Raw genomic sequence first — 15,897 nt, forward strand, 5'->3', positions numbered from 1 at the left:
AGAACAGGTGTATATATACTGAGATCATGTGACACTTAGATTTCACACAGGTGGACGTTATTTAACTAATTATGTTACTTCTGAGGGTAATTGGTTGCACCAGATCTTATTTAGGGGCTTCATAGCAAAGGGGGTGAATACATATGCACGCACCACTTTTACATTTTGTAATTACAGGATGTAATGCAACAAAATTTGGAAAAACACTAAGGGGGATGAATACTTTTGCAAGGCACTGTAGTTAGGGTAGTTACAAGTTAAGTAGTGCTTGAAGTAGGCTACCCAACCCTCACCCACAGACACAAACAAACATTATCAAGAACGCCTAGCATCACCATCTAAGATAGCTAGCTAGTTAACTAGCAAGCTAGACTGTTGGTTTATAAAAGTCAAAGAAAGTTTAACTAGTTTTTATTAGTTGCTCATGCATTTAAATGGCTAGACAAGTAAATGGCTAATGTACCCATCTAGCCAGGCTATGGTTGATAACTAGCTAACCATGAGCTAGCTAGCTAGATAACATGTATTGTGTAAATGTAAAGACAGTTCACAGAATTGTAAATTTAAACAGGTGTAGCCTATTGATTAATTGCTCAATTTAGCTAACATTAGATAGCTAATCCAGAGATTCTTACCTCTCGTCCAGATCATCATGGCCCTGGGGAGTGATGTGAAGCTTGAGACAGGCATGTGTAGTTCTGTATGATAGCCACATTAGCAGCTAATTAGCCATTTGTTTTGGGGGATAAATATATTGATAAAAGTCAACTTGTCCGAAAGAGATTTACACAGTTATCAAAATGTCACACCAGGGTGAGTCTACACAAAACACAGCCCTCATTTGAAGTGTTTGAATGAATGGTGGAAAAACGATTGGAATCATTTCCAATCATTATTTTAACAAATAACGGATTAAAGCAAACATGTTGTTACGAGTGCACATATCATGCCGGTCTGCTCTGGTGGAATAGAACAGCATCTTTATCTCCCACTGAATTATTGATTCCTGCCATGTCAAAACACGTCATTTAAAAAAAATGTTTTATTTCATTTAGCCCTTTTTCTCCCCCAATTTCGTGATATCCAATTGGTAGTTACAGTCTTGTCCCATCGCTGCAACTCCCGTACGGACTCGGGATATGGTAAGGTTGAGAGCCATGCGTCCTCCAAAACACTGCCAAGCCACACTTCTTCTTGACACAGCCGCACTAATGTGTGGGAGGAAACACTGTAGAACTGGCGACCGTGTGAGTGTGCATGCACCTGGTGCTGCGTCAGTTGGGAGGCCCATCAAAACACAAGTTTGTCCTTGTAACTGTCACGCCCTGACCTTAGTTATCTTTGTTTTCTTTGTTATTTTGGTTTGGTCAGGGTGTGACAATGGGTGGTTTGTTGTGTTTTTGCCCTGTCTAGGGTTTTTGTTTGTTTATGGGGTTGATCACTAGTCTAGGTGTTTTGTATGTCTATGGTTACCTAGATTGGTTCTCAATTAGAGGCAGCTGTTTATCGTTGTCTCTGATTGGGAACCATATTTAGGCAGCCATATTCCTTGGGTAATTCGTGGGTGATTGTCGATGTTTAGTTGCCTGTGTCAGCACTATTATTATAGCTTCACGTTCATTTTGTTGTTTTTGTAAGTTTGTTTAAGTTTCTTCGTTTCATTAAAGAAGATGTATTCTCATTACGCTGTGCCTTTGTCTCATCGCTATAACGAACGTGACAGTAACCAGCTAGAAAAACCTAGCACTTCTCCCCTTTTTTCATATAATAGGGGAAGTGCATTCTAAATGCAATCAGTGTTTTAAATATTAAACAGGGTTAAATATCGGAGTTATGATCGATGATAGCACTATCAACTGAACAAAAATATGAAAGCAACATGCATCGATTTCAAAGATTTTACTGAGTTACAGTTCATAGAAGGAAATCATTCAATTTTAATAAATTCATTAGGCCCTAATCTATGGATTTCACATGACTGGGAAGGGGCGAAGCCAGGTGGGCCTGGGAGGGCATAGGCCAATCCAGAATGAGTTTTTCTCCACAAAAGGGCTTTATTACAGACAGAAATACTCCTCAGCCCCCCCCACCCACACCCAGATTATTTCACTTATAATTCACTGTATCACAATTCCAGTGGGCCAGAAGTTCACATACACTAAGTTGACTGTGCCTTTTAAACAGCATGGAAAATTCCAGAAAATTATGTCATGGCTTTAGAAGCTTCTGATTGGCTAATTGATGTCATTTGAGACAATTGGAGGTGTACCTGTGGATGTATTTCAAGACCAACCTTCAAACTCAGTGACTCTTTGCTTGACATCATCGGAAAATCAAAAGAAATCAGCCAAGACCTCAGAAAAAAAATGTGGACATCCACAAGTCTGGTTCATCCTTGGGAGCAATTTCCAAACGCCTGAAAGTACCACGTTCATCTGTACAAACAATAGTAAGCAAGTATAAACACCATGGGACCATGCAGCCGTCATACCTCTCAGGATGGAGACGCGTTCTGTCTCCTAGAGATGAATGTACTTTGCAAAAAATGCAAATCAATCCCAGAACAACAGCGAAAGACCTTGTGAAGATGCTGGAGGAAACAAGTACAAATGTATCTATATCCACAGTAAAAACGAGTCCTATATCGACATATCCTGAAAGGCCGCTCAGCAAGGAAGAAGCCACTGCTCCAAAACCGCCATAGAAAAGCCATACTACGATTTGCAACTGCACATGGGGACAAAGATCGTACTTTTAGGAGAAATATCCTCTGGTCTGATGACTCAAAAATAGAACTGTTTAGCCTTATTGACCATTGTTATGTTTGGAGGAAAAAGGGGAGACTTGCAAGCCGAAGAACACCATCCCAACCGTGAAGCACGGGGGTGGCAGCATCATGTTGTTGGGGTGCTTTGCTGCAGGAGGGACTGGTGCACTTCACAAAATAGATGGCATCGTGAGGCAGGAAAATGGTGTGGATATATAGAAGAAACATCTCAAGACATCAGTCAGGAAGTTAAAGCTTGGTTGCAAATGGGTCTTCCAAGTGGACAATGACCCCAAGCATATTTCCAAAGAAGGACAACCAAGTCAATGTATTGGAGTGGCCATCACAATACCCTGATCTCAGTCCTATAGAACATTTGTGGGCAGAACTGAAAAAGTGTGTGTGAGCAAGGAGGCCTACAAACCTGACTCAGTTACGCAAGCTCTGTCAGGAGGAATGGAACCAAATTCACCCAAATTATTGTGGAAAGCTTGTGGAAGGCTACCTGAAACGTTTCACCCGAGTTAAACAATATAAAGGCAATACTACCAAATACTAATTGAGTGTATGTAAACTTCTGACCCACTGGGAATGTGATGAAAGCAATAAAAGCTTAAATAAATAATTCTCTCTACTATTATTCTGACATTTCACATTCTTAAAATAACGTGGTGATCCTAACTTTTTACTAGGATTAAATGTCAGGAATTGTTGAAAAATTGGGTTGAAATGTATTTGGCTAAGGTGTATGTAAACTTCCGACTTCAACTGTATGTGTCGTTTGGTGTACGTCTCATACCGATAACCAGCTAAGTACTGGCTTTACTTTGCTCAAATTTGAGAGGTACAATAAACAAGAGCAGAGGAGAGGGGAACAACATTTTACACTGGAATGCAGCCATAAAAACCCATCTTTGTGCACAACTTTTGGTTTGAACAGGACAACCTGTGGAAATATGCCATGAACAACAGGAAAGACCTGGCGACCATGAGGGCTTTCGACATGGCCTTTGTCATTGGTCAGAAGTCCAACGAGGGTTATGACTACTACGACTTCTTTGAGCAAGTCTATGAGAGGCTGAAGACGCACCCTTTTCACAGCAAACTTACATCAGAAAAAGAGGTGAGAGAAAAGAGGTTCTCAATGTTACCATTTTTTTTGCATAATCCATCATAATGGGTGCATTCGAGCGAATCACTTTTGTCAAATCGCCTTTCAATGTGTATTGCATTATGAAGCGTTGGTGTCAGTTGGGTATGGCAGTCTTAATACCCTAGCTCAAGACCAATAATGTTAAAGTAGGCTACAAAACAGTAGACTAAAATCATTCCAATCCCGAATCAAATGTAAAGGCTGTTTTAGAGTTTTATTTGGCTGGCTTTAGGACCATGCAAAACATCGCTCGGAGAGAAACCTCCAGCCTGACCTCCTTTCTCTCAAATTAAGAAGGCAGAGAGCAGAGACAGTGACAGACAGTTTGCTTTGCCATTCAGCCGTTTAGCTAATGCACTGATTGCTTTGAATTTGATGTCGGCATTTGAAACATTCGCGGCCAGTTATATAAAAATAGTTGAAAAGATAATAACACGAGGAATAAATACACAATGAGTAACGATAACTTGGCTATATACACGGGGTATCAGTACAGAGTCGATGCAGCAGTATGAGGTAATTGAGGTAGGTATGTACATATAGGTGGGGGCAAAGTGACTAGGCAACAGGATAGATAATGAGCAGTAACAGCAGTGTATGTGATGAGTCAAATGGGGTCAATGCAGATTGTCCGGATAGCTATTAGGTTAACTATTTAGCAGTTATTTATTTATTTAGAAGTCATTTAGCAGTTATTAACTATTTACAGTGCATTCGAAAACTATTCAGACCCCTTAACTTTATCCACACTTTTATTACATTACAGCCTTATTCTAAAATGTATAGCATCCCCCCCCCCCTCAATCTACACACAATACCCCATAATGACAAAGCAAAAACAGGTTTGTAGAAAATTTTGCAAATTGATTAAAAAAAAATACAAAACTGAAATATCACATTTACATAGGTATTCAGACCCATTACTCAGTATTTTGTTGAAGCACCTTTGGAAGCGATTACAGCCTCAAGTCTTCTTGGGTATGACGCTACAAGCTTGGCACACCTGTATTTGGAGAGTTTCTCCCATTCCTCTCTGCAGATCCGCTCAAGCTTTGTCAGGTTCAATGGGGAGCGTCGCAGCATAGCTATTTTCAGGTTTCTCCAGAATTGTTCAAATCGGGTTCAAGTCCGGGCTCTGGCTGGGTCACTCAAGGATATTCAGAGATTTGTCCCGAAGCCACTTCTGCGTTGTCTTGGCTTAGTGCTTAGGGTCGTTGTCATGTTGGAAGGTGAACCTTCACCCTCACATGTCCTGAGTGCTCTGGAGCAGGTTTTCATCAAGGATCTCTCTGTACTTTGTTCCGTTCATCTTTCCCTCGATCCTGACTACTCTCCCAGTCCCTGCTGCTGAAAAAACATCCCCACAACATGATGCTGCCACCACCATGCTTCACTTTAGGAATGGTGCCAGGTTTCCTACAGATGTGGCACTTGGCATTCAGGCCAAAGAGTCCAATCTTGGTTTCATCAGACCAGAGAATCTTGTTTCCCATGGTCTGAGAGTCCACCTCCCATACCACCGGTGCCACGAGACATGACGGTGGAATGATGGGAGTCGGCTCTACTGACCGTTCCTCGGTATCATAGAGGCGAGACAGTGCGTCAGCTTTAGTGTTTTGGGAGCCTGGCCGATATGTGAGGGTAAACTGGAACCTAGTAAAAAACATGGCCCATCTAGCCTGACGTGGATTTAGTCTCTTAGCTGCCCGGATGTCCTCGAGATTACGATGGTCAGTCCAGATGAGAAAAGGGTGTTTAGCCCCCTCAAGCCAATGTCTCCACACCTTCAGAGCCTTGACTACAGCTAACAACTCCCGGTCCCCCACATCATAGTTTCGCTCCGCTGGGCTGAGCTTGCTCGAATAGAAAGCACACGGGCGGAGTTTGGATGGCACGCCCGAGCGTTGGGACACCACCTCCACTATGAACGCTAAAGAGGGGTCCGGATGCGCCAACACGGGCGCATTGGTGAACAGCTCTTTCAGACGACTGAAAGCTCTGCCCGCCTCTGCTGACCAGCGCAAGCGCACCGGTCCTCCCTTCAGCAGTGAGGTGATGGGAGCAGCCACCTGACCAAAACCCCGGATAAACCTCCGGTAGTAATTGGCAAACCCTAAAAACCGCTGCACTTCTTTCACCGTGGTCGGAGTCGGCCAATTACGCACGGAGGTGGAAATACGATACCCCAGGAAGGAAACGGACTGTTTGAAAAACTCTCCGCCATTTCTCCACCTGCAATACAGGTCATGCTCCAGTAGTCGCCCAAGTACCTTACACACCAGAGACACATGCTCCGCGCATGTGGCAGAATAGATCAAGATGTCATCAATGTACACTACCACTCCCTGCCTGAGCAGGTCTCGGAGAATCTCATCTACGAAGGATTGGAAAATGGCTGGAGCATTCTTCAACCCGTATGGCATGACGCAGTACTCATAATGACCAGAAGTAGTACTAAATGCGGTCTTCCACTCATCTCCTCCCCGGATACGTACCAGATTATACGCGCTCCTCAGGTCCAGTTTTGTGAAGAATCGCGCCCCGTGAAATGATTCCATTGCCGTAGCGATGAGAGGTAGTGGGTAACTAAACCCCACTGTGATGGAATTTAGACCTCTATAATCAATACACGGACGCAGACGTCCATCCTTCTTCTTCACAAAAAAGAAGCTTGAGGAGACGGGTGATATGAAGGGCTGAATGTACCCCTGTCCCAGCAATTCGGAAACATATGTTTCCATCGCAACTGTCTCCTCCTGGGACAATGGATACACGTGACTCCTAGGAAGTGCAGCGTTTTCCAGAAGGTTTATCGCGCAGTCCTCTCGACAATGAGGTGGTAATTGGGTCGCCTTCCCTTTACTGAAGGCGATAGCCAAATCGTCATATTCAGAGGGAATGCGCACGGTGGAAACTTGGTCTGGACTCTCCACCGTAGTCGCACCAACGGCAACTCCTATACACCTACCTGAACACTCCTCTGACCACCCCTTAAGAGCCCCCTGTCGCCAGAAAATCACCGGGTTGTGTTGAGCTAACCAGGGAACCCCCAACACCACTGGAAACGCAGGTGAATCTATAAGGAACAGGCTAATCTGCTCCTTATGATTACCCTGCGTTACCATGTCCAGCGGCACCGTAGCCTCCCTAATTACTCCTGACCCTAATGGTCGGCTATCTAAGGAGTGCACGGGGAAAGGTCGATCTAACGACACCAGGGGAATCCCTAGCCTTAACGCAAGCCCGCGATCCATAAAATTCCCAGCTGCGCCTGAATCGACTAGCGCCTTATGCTGTAGAGAGGGGGAAAAACCAGGGAAAGAAATCAATACAAACACATGACCGACAGGAAGCTCTGAGTTTGGTGCTTACTCACCTGGGGTGATCGAGCAGTGTTCCGCCTGTCCTCCCGACTCCTAGACGAGTTCCTCCAGCACCGGTCGGACGTGTGCCCTCGTCGACCACAACTGGTGCAGGAGGACACTCCTCCTCCGGTCCCCCATGAAGCCGTACCTCCTAATTCCATAGGGATAGGAACAGGGGGACTGGGGATTGGAAACGACAGGACCTGATCCGAACGCCCGCAAGCAGCCAGCAGGTTGTCGAGACGGATAGCCAGATCGATAAGTCCATCCAGAGTGAATGTGGCGTCCCGACATGCCAGCTCCCTGCGGACGTCCTCACTGACACTACATCTAAAATGATGAATCAAGGCCCTGTCGTTCCATCCTGCTCCTGCTGCCAAAGTCCTAAACTCTAGGGCAAAATCCTGTATGCTCCTCGTCTCCTGACGCAGGTGAAACAGCCGTTCACCCGCCTCGTGACACTCGGGTGGATGGTCAAAAACAGCTCAGAATCGGCGGATGAACTCTGGGTAATTATCCTTAGCCGAGTCCGGACCATTCCACACTGCGTTGGCCCACTCGAGGGCTCGCCCAGTCAAACAGGAGACGAGGGCGCACACGCTCTCCTCTCCAGAGGGAGCAGGACGCACGGTAGCCAGGTATAGATCCAGCTGAAGGAGGAAACCCTGGCACCCAGCCGCCGATCCGTCAAACTCCCGTGGGAGTGTCAGCCGAAGAGCCCCAGAGCCAGATGTGGTCGCAGAAACAGGAGGTGCTGGAGAAGGGGTTGCTAAAGATGAGGTGGGGAGGCCACTCCTCTCCCATCGATCCATTTTCTCCATCATTTGGTCCATAGCAGAACCAATCCGGTGAATCAGGCTGGTATGATGGAGGACCCTCTCCTCCATCGATGGGAGAGGAGACGCTGCTGCTCCTGCTGATTCCATGGTGTTGCGGGATTCTGTCACGTCTAATCAAGGTGGGTGGAATCAGGCGCAGAGAGCAGAATGCGATCTTGAAGTTTATTCTCCGGTAAACAAACAAACACGGTCAACCCAAACAAACACAGGGTGAAATGATCCAACATAGGATAACAAACAAACCGGAGAATAAGAAAACACGAAAACCACGACAGACGAAAAAGAATGACAAAATAAACAATCCCGCACAAAACAAGGGTGGGACAACCTACATTAAATACAGACACTAATTAACTAAACAACACACAGGTGAAACCAATCAGACAAAACCAACAGATACACGAAAAGGGATCGGTAGTGGCTAGTAGGACGGTGACGACGAACGCCGAGCACCGCCCGAACGGGCAGGAGAGCAAACCTCGGCGGAAGTCGTGACAGAGAGTCCTTTAGGTGCCTTTTGGCAAACTCCAAGCAGGCTGTCATGTGCCTTTTTAGTGAGCAGTGGCTTCTCTCTGGCCACTCTACCATAAAGGCCTGATTGGTGGAGTCTTACAGATACGGTTATAATTCTGGAAGGTTCTCTCATCTCCACAGAGGAGCTCTTGAGCTCTGTCAGAGTGACCATCGGGTTCTTAGTCACCTCCCTGACCAAGGCCCTTCTCCCCCGATTTCTCAGTTTGGCCTGGAGGCCAGCTCTATGAAGAGTCTTGATGGTTCCAAACTTCTTCCATTAAGAATGATGGAGGCCACTGTGTTCTTGGGGCTTTCAATGCTGTAGAAATGTTTTGGTACCCTTCCCCTGATCTGTGCCTCGACACAATCCTGTCTCAGAGCTCAAATTCCTTTGTTCTCATGGCTTGGTTTTTGCTCTGACATGCACTGTCAACTGTGGAACCTTATATAGACAGGTGTGTGCCTGTCTAAATCATGTCCAATCAATTGAATGTACAACAGGTGGTACTTCATAACCTTTGATCACATGACGTTTGTAAAGTTCATGCAGTTGACATTTTTTGGGGACCATTTTTATCCCCATAACAGTGGCGTCAGTTCAGCTCAGCTATGGCAAAGTGGGGTGCGTGGGGGTTGGAAGTTGAAGCTCATTTACTGCATTTTTACACACCTGAGCTAAATTTCAAGTCTCATAGCAAATGGTATGAATACTTATGTAAATAAGGTATTTCTGTTTTTTTCTTTTTTTATACATTTGCAAAAATGTCTAAAAACCTGTTTTGCTTTGTCATTATGGAGTATTGTGTGTAAATTGATGAGGACATTTTTTAAAATCTCTTTTAGAATAAGGCTGTAACATAAGAAATTGTGGAAAAAGTCAAGGGGTCTGAATACTTTCCGAATGCACTGTATCATTGGATCAGTACCACTGGAAATGTTTTTGGGGGCACTAATATCCTGCTCCAGGCTAGATGGACGTCATATTGTACAATTCGTTTCTCTCCCTTTCGTAGGTCTAGATTAGATGGTTGCTTTCAAGATGAGGTAGCTTCCAGTCATATAAAATATATCCAGTTTCCAGTCATATAAAATGTAGTAGAATTGCATGAAATGTATTTATAAAATGCCTACTCTATGTCATTAAGTGCTCAGGCATGCATTGTTCAGAACAGTCTGTTTTGCTAACAATGATTGAGTTATATTATTAGCCTAAATTATGACTATGCAATCTACTCATCACATTAGGAATAGTAGCTTATATTACATTAGTTTGCAAGTGCGATGATAGACGCACGCAATCCTTTATTATAAAGGTGAAATTTCATGGTGAAAAACAGCTTTAAACTGACGCACCGCTTATGGATGTCAGCATTTGAAGTCGCCCTTGTTGTGACTTGCATGTATTAGGCATCTATTTCACATTGCACTGCATGCATCGTTCAAAAGTAAATTAGTCAATTTATGATGAGGTTCAGTAGTTGTTAACATTGTATATGCCGTTCCACATATATTTAAACCTTTTATTTTTGCTGGGGTCAAAGGCTGGGGTCAATTTTTTTCATTTTTTCCTGTTCTCCAAATAGCATTTTAGAGTTTTTAAATGGTGTAAAAATGCAGTAAATGAGCTTCAACTTCCAACCCCCACTTTGCCATAGCTGAGCTGAACTGTTATGGGGATAAAAATGGTCCCAAACTTTACAAAATGTGATCAAAGGTTATGAAGATTTGACTGCAGTCGACTGCAACTTTCTGCAGTTGCTCTTCACAAACTTCATCCCGCAGCCATCACCTGCATTGTGGCAGGCTCTATTGTAAACCAATCATTAGAGAGTTTTTGTTTGACTCACGGGAACATGACAGAAGACATGACTGGAACAGGAACCAACTTTGCCAAGATTTATAGCAGGCTACAGTGGATATTCAAATGAAAGTGATATTTTGTCTCTCTCTCACTAATTGATTGTACAATGTACACACACATATATTTCAGTTTGTGAGTGTGTGATATGGGGTTAAAAACATTTTATTTAAACATTATCAAGAACAACTTTGATAAACAATGGAAACACTGCCATGTTAATCTGAGCCTTGCTGTTGGAAAACCACATTAGTGTCTGACTTCACTCCTCGACTTTCTTCGACAGTCAGTTGCATTAGTGTTACCACTCAAAAGCACCTAATATCTTTAAGGTAACACTTTACTTGATGAGTACCTACATAAGGACTTCCTAACACATTCATACCTCATACATATCACATACATGAGCATTTTAAACAATATTCATTAGCAGTTTTTCAACTTAAGTTGATATTTCGTTATGTCTTGCAGATGTTGACAATAAGCATTGCATCACATCTCTCAACTAGTAAATTAGGACAGCTGAAGACAGGGTTTTTTACTAAAAACCTTTCAGATCAACATTACATTCACATGTGTGGTAAGATCACTTTAGAACAGTCTCAACTTTGTCGCCCAAAACCATGCCCCCATTAACCCCTTGTAGCTTGGCAGAAAGTAACTCTGTATTGTATGTATTGCTTATGAATGGGTTGTGAATGCTTTATGAAGTCCCTTCAAGCAAGTCTTACCCTTTCCATTGAGATCTAGTAAAAGCATGAGATTCTGCTGTGGGTGATGTTGTGTTCCAGGTTAGCCCTTACTCTGCCTACTTGCACGATGCAGTCCTGCTTTACGCCATGGGACTGAAGGAAGTCCTCAAAGATGGCAAAGACCCCCATGACGGCAGTGAACTGCTCCAGAGACTGAAGAACAAGAATAACATCCACTTCTATGGTAGCTTCAATTCAGCTTCTATTCATTCATGGCTAGACAGAAAAAACTCCAGCACATTTATGTCTAGACTCTGGAATGTTCATTGTCCCTGTCAAATAAATGAAACCTTTCATTTATTTGGTCCTATTACAATGCAGTGACATTCAGAAATCCAAGCCCTGAGCAGCTGTCTACACTCAAGTCTATGGGAAAGCATGATAATGGTGGCCAGGTAGCCTAGCAGTTAAGCTTGTTGGGCCAGTAACCGAAAGGTTGCTGGTTTGAATCCCTAAGCTGACATGGGGATACATCTTTCAATGTGCCCCTGAGCAATGCACTTAAGCCTAATTGCTCCTGTAAGTCACTCTGGAGAAGAGCATATGCTAAATTATATTATTTCATCCATTCATTTAAATGAATTTACATGTTCACAGATTTTTTTCTGTTGAGAAGCAGCTGCCATTGTCAATAATAAAACTAGCTGAAACGAGCCACCTACAATTCCCCACGTGGCAGCTGCTTGTCATTATTCCTAGCTGGCCATCATAACAACACACTGCCTTCTGCCCCATTGAAGCGTGCACATTGTTTTTCATGATGTTGTCAGCTAACCCATTTACAGAATATTAATAATGGGTGTTGCACTGCTATGGATGATTTATAAAAGAGTGTAATGTAAGCATAATCGTTGTATGTGGGGACCTGTGTATTACAGGAGCATCTGGACTGGTCCACTTTGATGAGGAGGGTGAGAGGAACTTGGACTACTCCATTTTTGATCTGCAGCATACTGATGACGGCACCACATTTGTGCCCATCCTTCATTTTGACAGCAACTCCAAATCTATCAGGTGACACAATGTAGAAGTTAATTTCAAATATATTGCCATTTTACCATGTCATTTCTTTGTAAATACCTGGCCATTTCTGTATCGTACAAATAATTGGGCCCGCCATGAATATCGGATAGTAGGTTTATAGAATACATGTCATGTTGTTCCTTTGCAGACCGACCCCAAAGTTTGTATCTGTGATCTGGCCAAAGGGAAAGCCTCCGACTGATAACCCTGACTGTGGCTTTGACAACAAGCTTTGTCAATGGCTCTCCAATGGTAATTCCCAATATCACCATGCAACAATAATCTACACTAGTCGCATCCCACCCTACAGGCGGTAAATCATTGGATCTGATTATTAAAATTCAATGCAGTTCACTCTGAGGACTGCATCCATAGAAATACTATTTATACACTGTCAATTTGCTGTCTATGGTTATTTTGCTCATTGCTCACTTTTCACATTATGTATACAGAAAAATAATTTGTTTGCAAATGCAACTTGGGACATGTAAATAATTATTAAGCTACTCATTTTGAATCTACCAGTGGCATCTTGTGTGACAATAAGATGTTTTGTTTACAAAAATGACTGACCCTTTACTATAGAAATAGGATGACTATTGTGATGCACAGTAAAATCAGTTACTGGCCTGCCCTACATCATAGAAGGCCCTTCACCATATAAATATAATTACAATTGTGATACAAATTTGCCATCGTAATTTGGAATGTTCAGTCACTGAGCATTATGGGTAATGTAGTCCTCCTACAATTTCCAAATTGGCCTACAAATGCATAAATCATATGCACTGTTACCCATGGCAAAAACTGGGAAAATAAACAAAAATCCAAAAGACAGCAGAATATAGAGTGGCCAGTGACACACTTTTTTTTGCCTAAAATTAAGAATATCTGTGCAAAAAATTGTAGTAGAAGATCATATAGATCGTATTAAAAAATGTAATGTCATAAACCTTCAAAGTTCCATAATGGGGTGCAAATGGCAGACATATTGGTGAGGGGGAAATCCAAATCAGTCTAATTGGAATGAATGGCAGTAAGACATATCAGAAATAGTGTAATAGAATTATTATCAAGCTATAATATTATCATATAATTATAAATACAGTTTATACAGGTTTTATTTAAAAAAAATCTCTATAAATAGCCTCAAAAATAAATGTAAACAGACCATATTATATATTTATTATCCTCTAAAATGTAAATATTATAATTACCAACATAGAAACTAATTGTACACAGTTTCTTACCTTAATGTTGTCATCCTGATCTCAAAAGCAGAGCTGTCAAAGTTGTGAGAAACCTTTCAGGTCCAGTGGAGGCGAGGCGCTTCCTCCTGGTGGCGGCATTCACTTTCAGTCACGGTGCTAAACCTCACAATTTGGTCAAGCCTACCAATGACACATTGGCAACAGTCGTTACTATGTAAATTCAAGATGGTGCTACCCATACCTCTAATAAACCATTGTTCAAGCTCAAAATGTTAAAAATAGAGATGTTTCTATGTAAAAATGCACATTTAATATTAGTGGATTGAATACATATATTTTCTTAGCAATACCTCCTAAAGTGTTTCCATTTCACTATAACAGTATTATAATATACATATGCTCATTTTAATGTATATATACATAGCTGTACATTGTGGTCTTGCTGTTAAAGGGACATTACACTCCATAATCAAAGATGATCAAATGTTTTTAAATCTCAAAAATATTCTAACGTCAAAATGAATCCACGTCCCATGTCTTTGAGTCTGTGTATCAATCCAGCTATATGCCTCAACCTGAAATTAATGGAAAAGATCAGCGCAGAATAAAATCTGGAAATTATATGGTGCTTATGTTTTACATGTATTTAAGATCGAAACATAAGTGTGTCTACACACCAGATGACCTGGGACGTGGTGGTATCTCAATATTAGTCTTCAATTGATGTCTGAAAATATCTGGAAACTTTTATGTTCAATTGTCCCTTAAATGGTCACTTTAAAGCGAAACCTGGGCTTTTTTTAAACAGATATATCTCTGGTGATCTTGCTGGTGGTGTCCCCTCTCATCGGTGTGTCAGCCCTGGTCTTCATTGGCCTCCTTATGCTGCAGAAGTTCCGGCTGCAGACCAGGCTGGACGGCTCCTGCTGGTGTATCATCAACTACAATGAGATCACTATTATCAAAGAGCCTAAAGTATGAGCCAATTAAAAAATGGACATGTCTGAGATTCCTCTCGTCTGAAACATTGCGTATCAATGGAAACCAAAGGGAAAGGGGATACCTAGTCACTTGTCTAACTGAATGTATTCAAAAGTATGTATGTAACTTAACAAAAATATGGTTAACGTCTAGGGAGTGCCGGCCCTATCTCTGAGCACGACAGCCAGTAAGACTGGAAGTGGATGCTCCTATCAGACCATCCTCTCCTCCACTAGCTACGGACTGAGAGACAATGCAGGGAAAGAGCACATCTACTCCACTATAGGCCTTTTTCAGGTATACATTGACAGAATACAATCAATTTACTCTACAGCAGGATGACTCTGCTGGTTAAATTAACATACTGTTCCACAGCCATGTCATAAATGACATAGATGTTAGCATGAAAGCCGTTAGGAATGTTGAAGCAAAACTCATGTTTTGAACTGTTTATCATGTCAGGTGTTATGAATGCATAATGTATACCCCTTTCAAATAAAGTGTTATCCATAAAAGGCCCCTACCTGCAACTGATACAATCTAACAGATTAGAATAGAATATATGTTTTAACTGCCTCTGTGTGCCTGCCAATGTGTTACTGACACTGTGTTACTACCTACCTCTATTTTGTTCAGGGAAATCAAGTGGCCATCAAATACATGCAGAATCAATCTGTCAGCGATATCAGGAAGCCATCCATCATCGCAGAGTTCAACATGGTAAAGTTGGGTTTCACTAGACTGAAGCCCTTTTGTGGCATTTTCAAACGACACAACATACAATTTTAGTACAATGCCTTTTTAACTTCCAACCATTTCTAAAGTATAAATCCAACAAACACATCACATGGTTAGTACATTTAGAAAGGTAAGAACTGAGCTTTTGAATTGCTGGCTTATGTAAAAAAAAAATATATATATATATATATACATACAGTGGGGCAAAAAAGTATTTAGTCAGCCACCAATTGTGCATGTTCTCCCACTTAAAAAGATGAGAGAGGCCTGTAATTCTCATCATAGGTACACTTCAACTATGACAGACAAAATGAGAAATAAAATCCAGAAAATCACGTTGTAGGATTTTTTATGAATTTATTTGCAAATTATGGTGGAAAATAAGTATTTGGTCACCTACAAACAAGCAAGATTTCTGGCTCTCACAGACCTGTAACTTCTTTTTTAAGAGGCTCCTCTTTCCTCCACTCGTTACCTGTATTAATGGCACCTGTTTGAACTTGTTATCAGTATAAAAGACACCTGTCCACAACCTCAAACAGTCACACTCCAAACTCCACTATGGCCAAGACCAATGAGCTGTCAAAGGACACCAGAAACCAAATTCCCACCAGGCTGGGAAGACTGAATCTGCAATAGGTAAGCAGCTTGGTTTGAAGAAATCAACCGTGGTAGCAATTATTAGGAAATGGAAGAC

The 15,897-nt window shown here is 42.1% G+C and overlaps 1 protein-coding gene across 1 annotated transcript in view; it reads left to right on the forward strand.

Moving 5' to 3' along the window:
* The first annotated feature begins 652 nt into the window (after window positions 1–652).
* gucy2g (guanylate cyclase 2g) overlaps window positions 653–15,897 on the forward strand; it is a 41,368-nt gene continuing 26,123 nt past the window's right edge. Inside the window, exons 1-8 of the mRNA XM_031800029.1 lie at window positions 653–700; window positions 3,708–3,890; window positions 11,287–11,431; window positions 12,126–12,261; window positions 12,419–12,522; window positions 14,290–14,456; window positions 14,616–14,759; window positions 15,099–15,187. Of these exons, the coding sequence (XP_031655889.1) occupies window positions 653–700; window positions 3,708–3,890; window positions 11,287–11,431; window positions 12,126–12,261; window positions 12,419–12,522; window positions 14,290–14,456; window positions 14,616–14,759; window positions 15,099–15,187 (1,016 nt within the window). The remainder of the gene's footprint in view (window positions 701–3,707; window positions 3,891–11,286; window positions 11,432–12,125; window positions 12,262–12,418; window positions 12,523–14,289; window positions 14,457–14,615; window positions 14,760–15,098; window positions 15,188–15,897) is intronic.

Source organism: Oncorhynchus kisutch, linkage group LG20 (assembly GCF_002021735.2).
Source record: "Oncorhynchus kisutch isolate 150728-3 linkage group LG20, Okis_V2, whole genome shotgun sequence".
Taxonomy (NCBI): domain Eukaryota; kingdom Metazoa; phylum Chordata; class Actinopteri; order Salmoniformes; family Salmonidae; genus Oncorhynchus; species Oncorhynchus kisutch.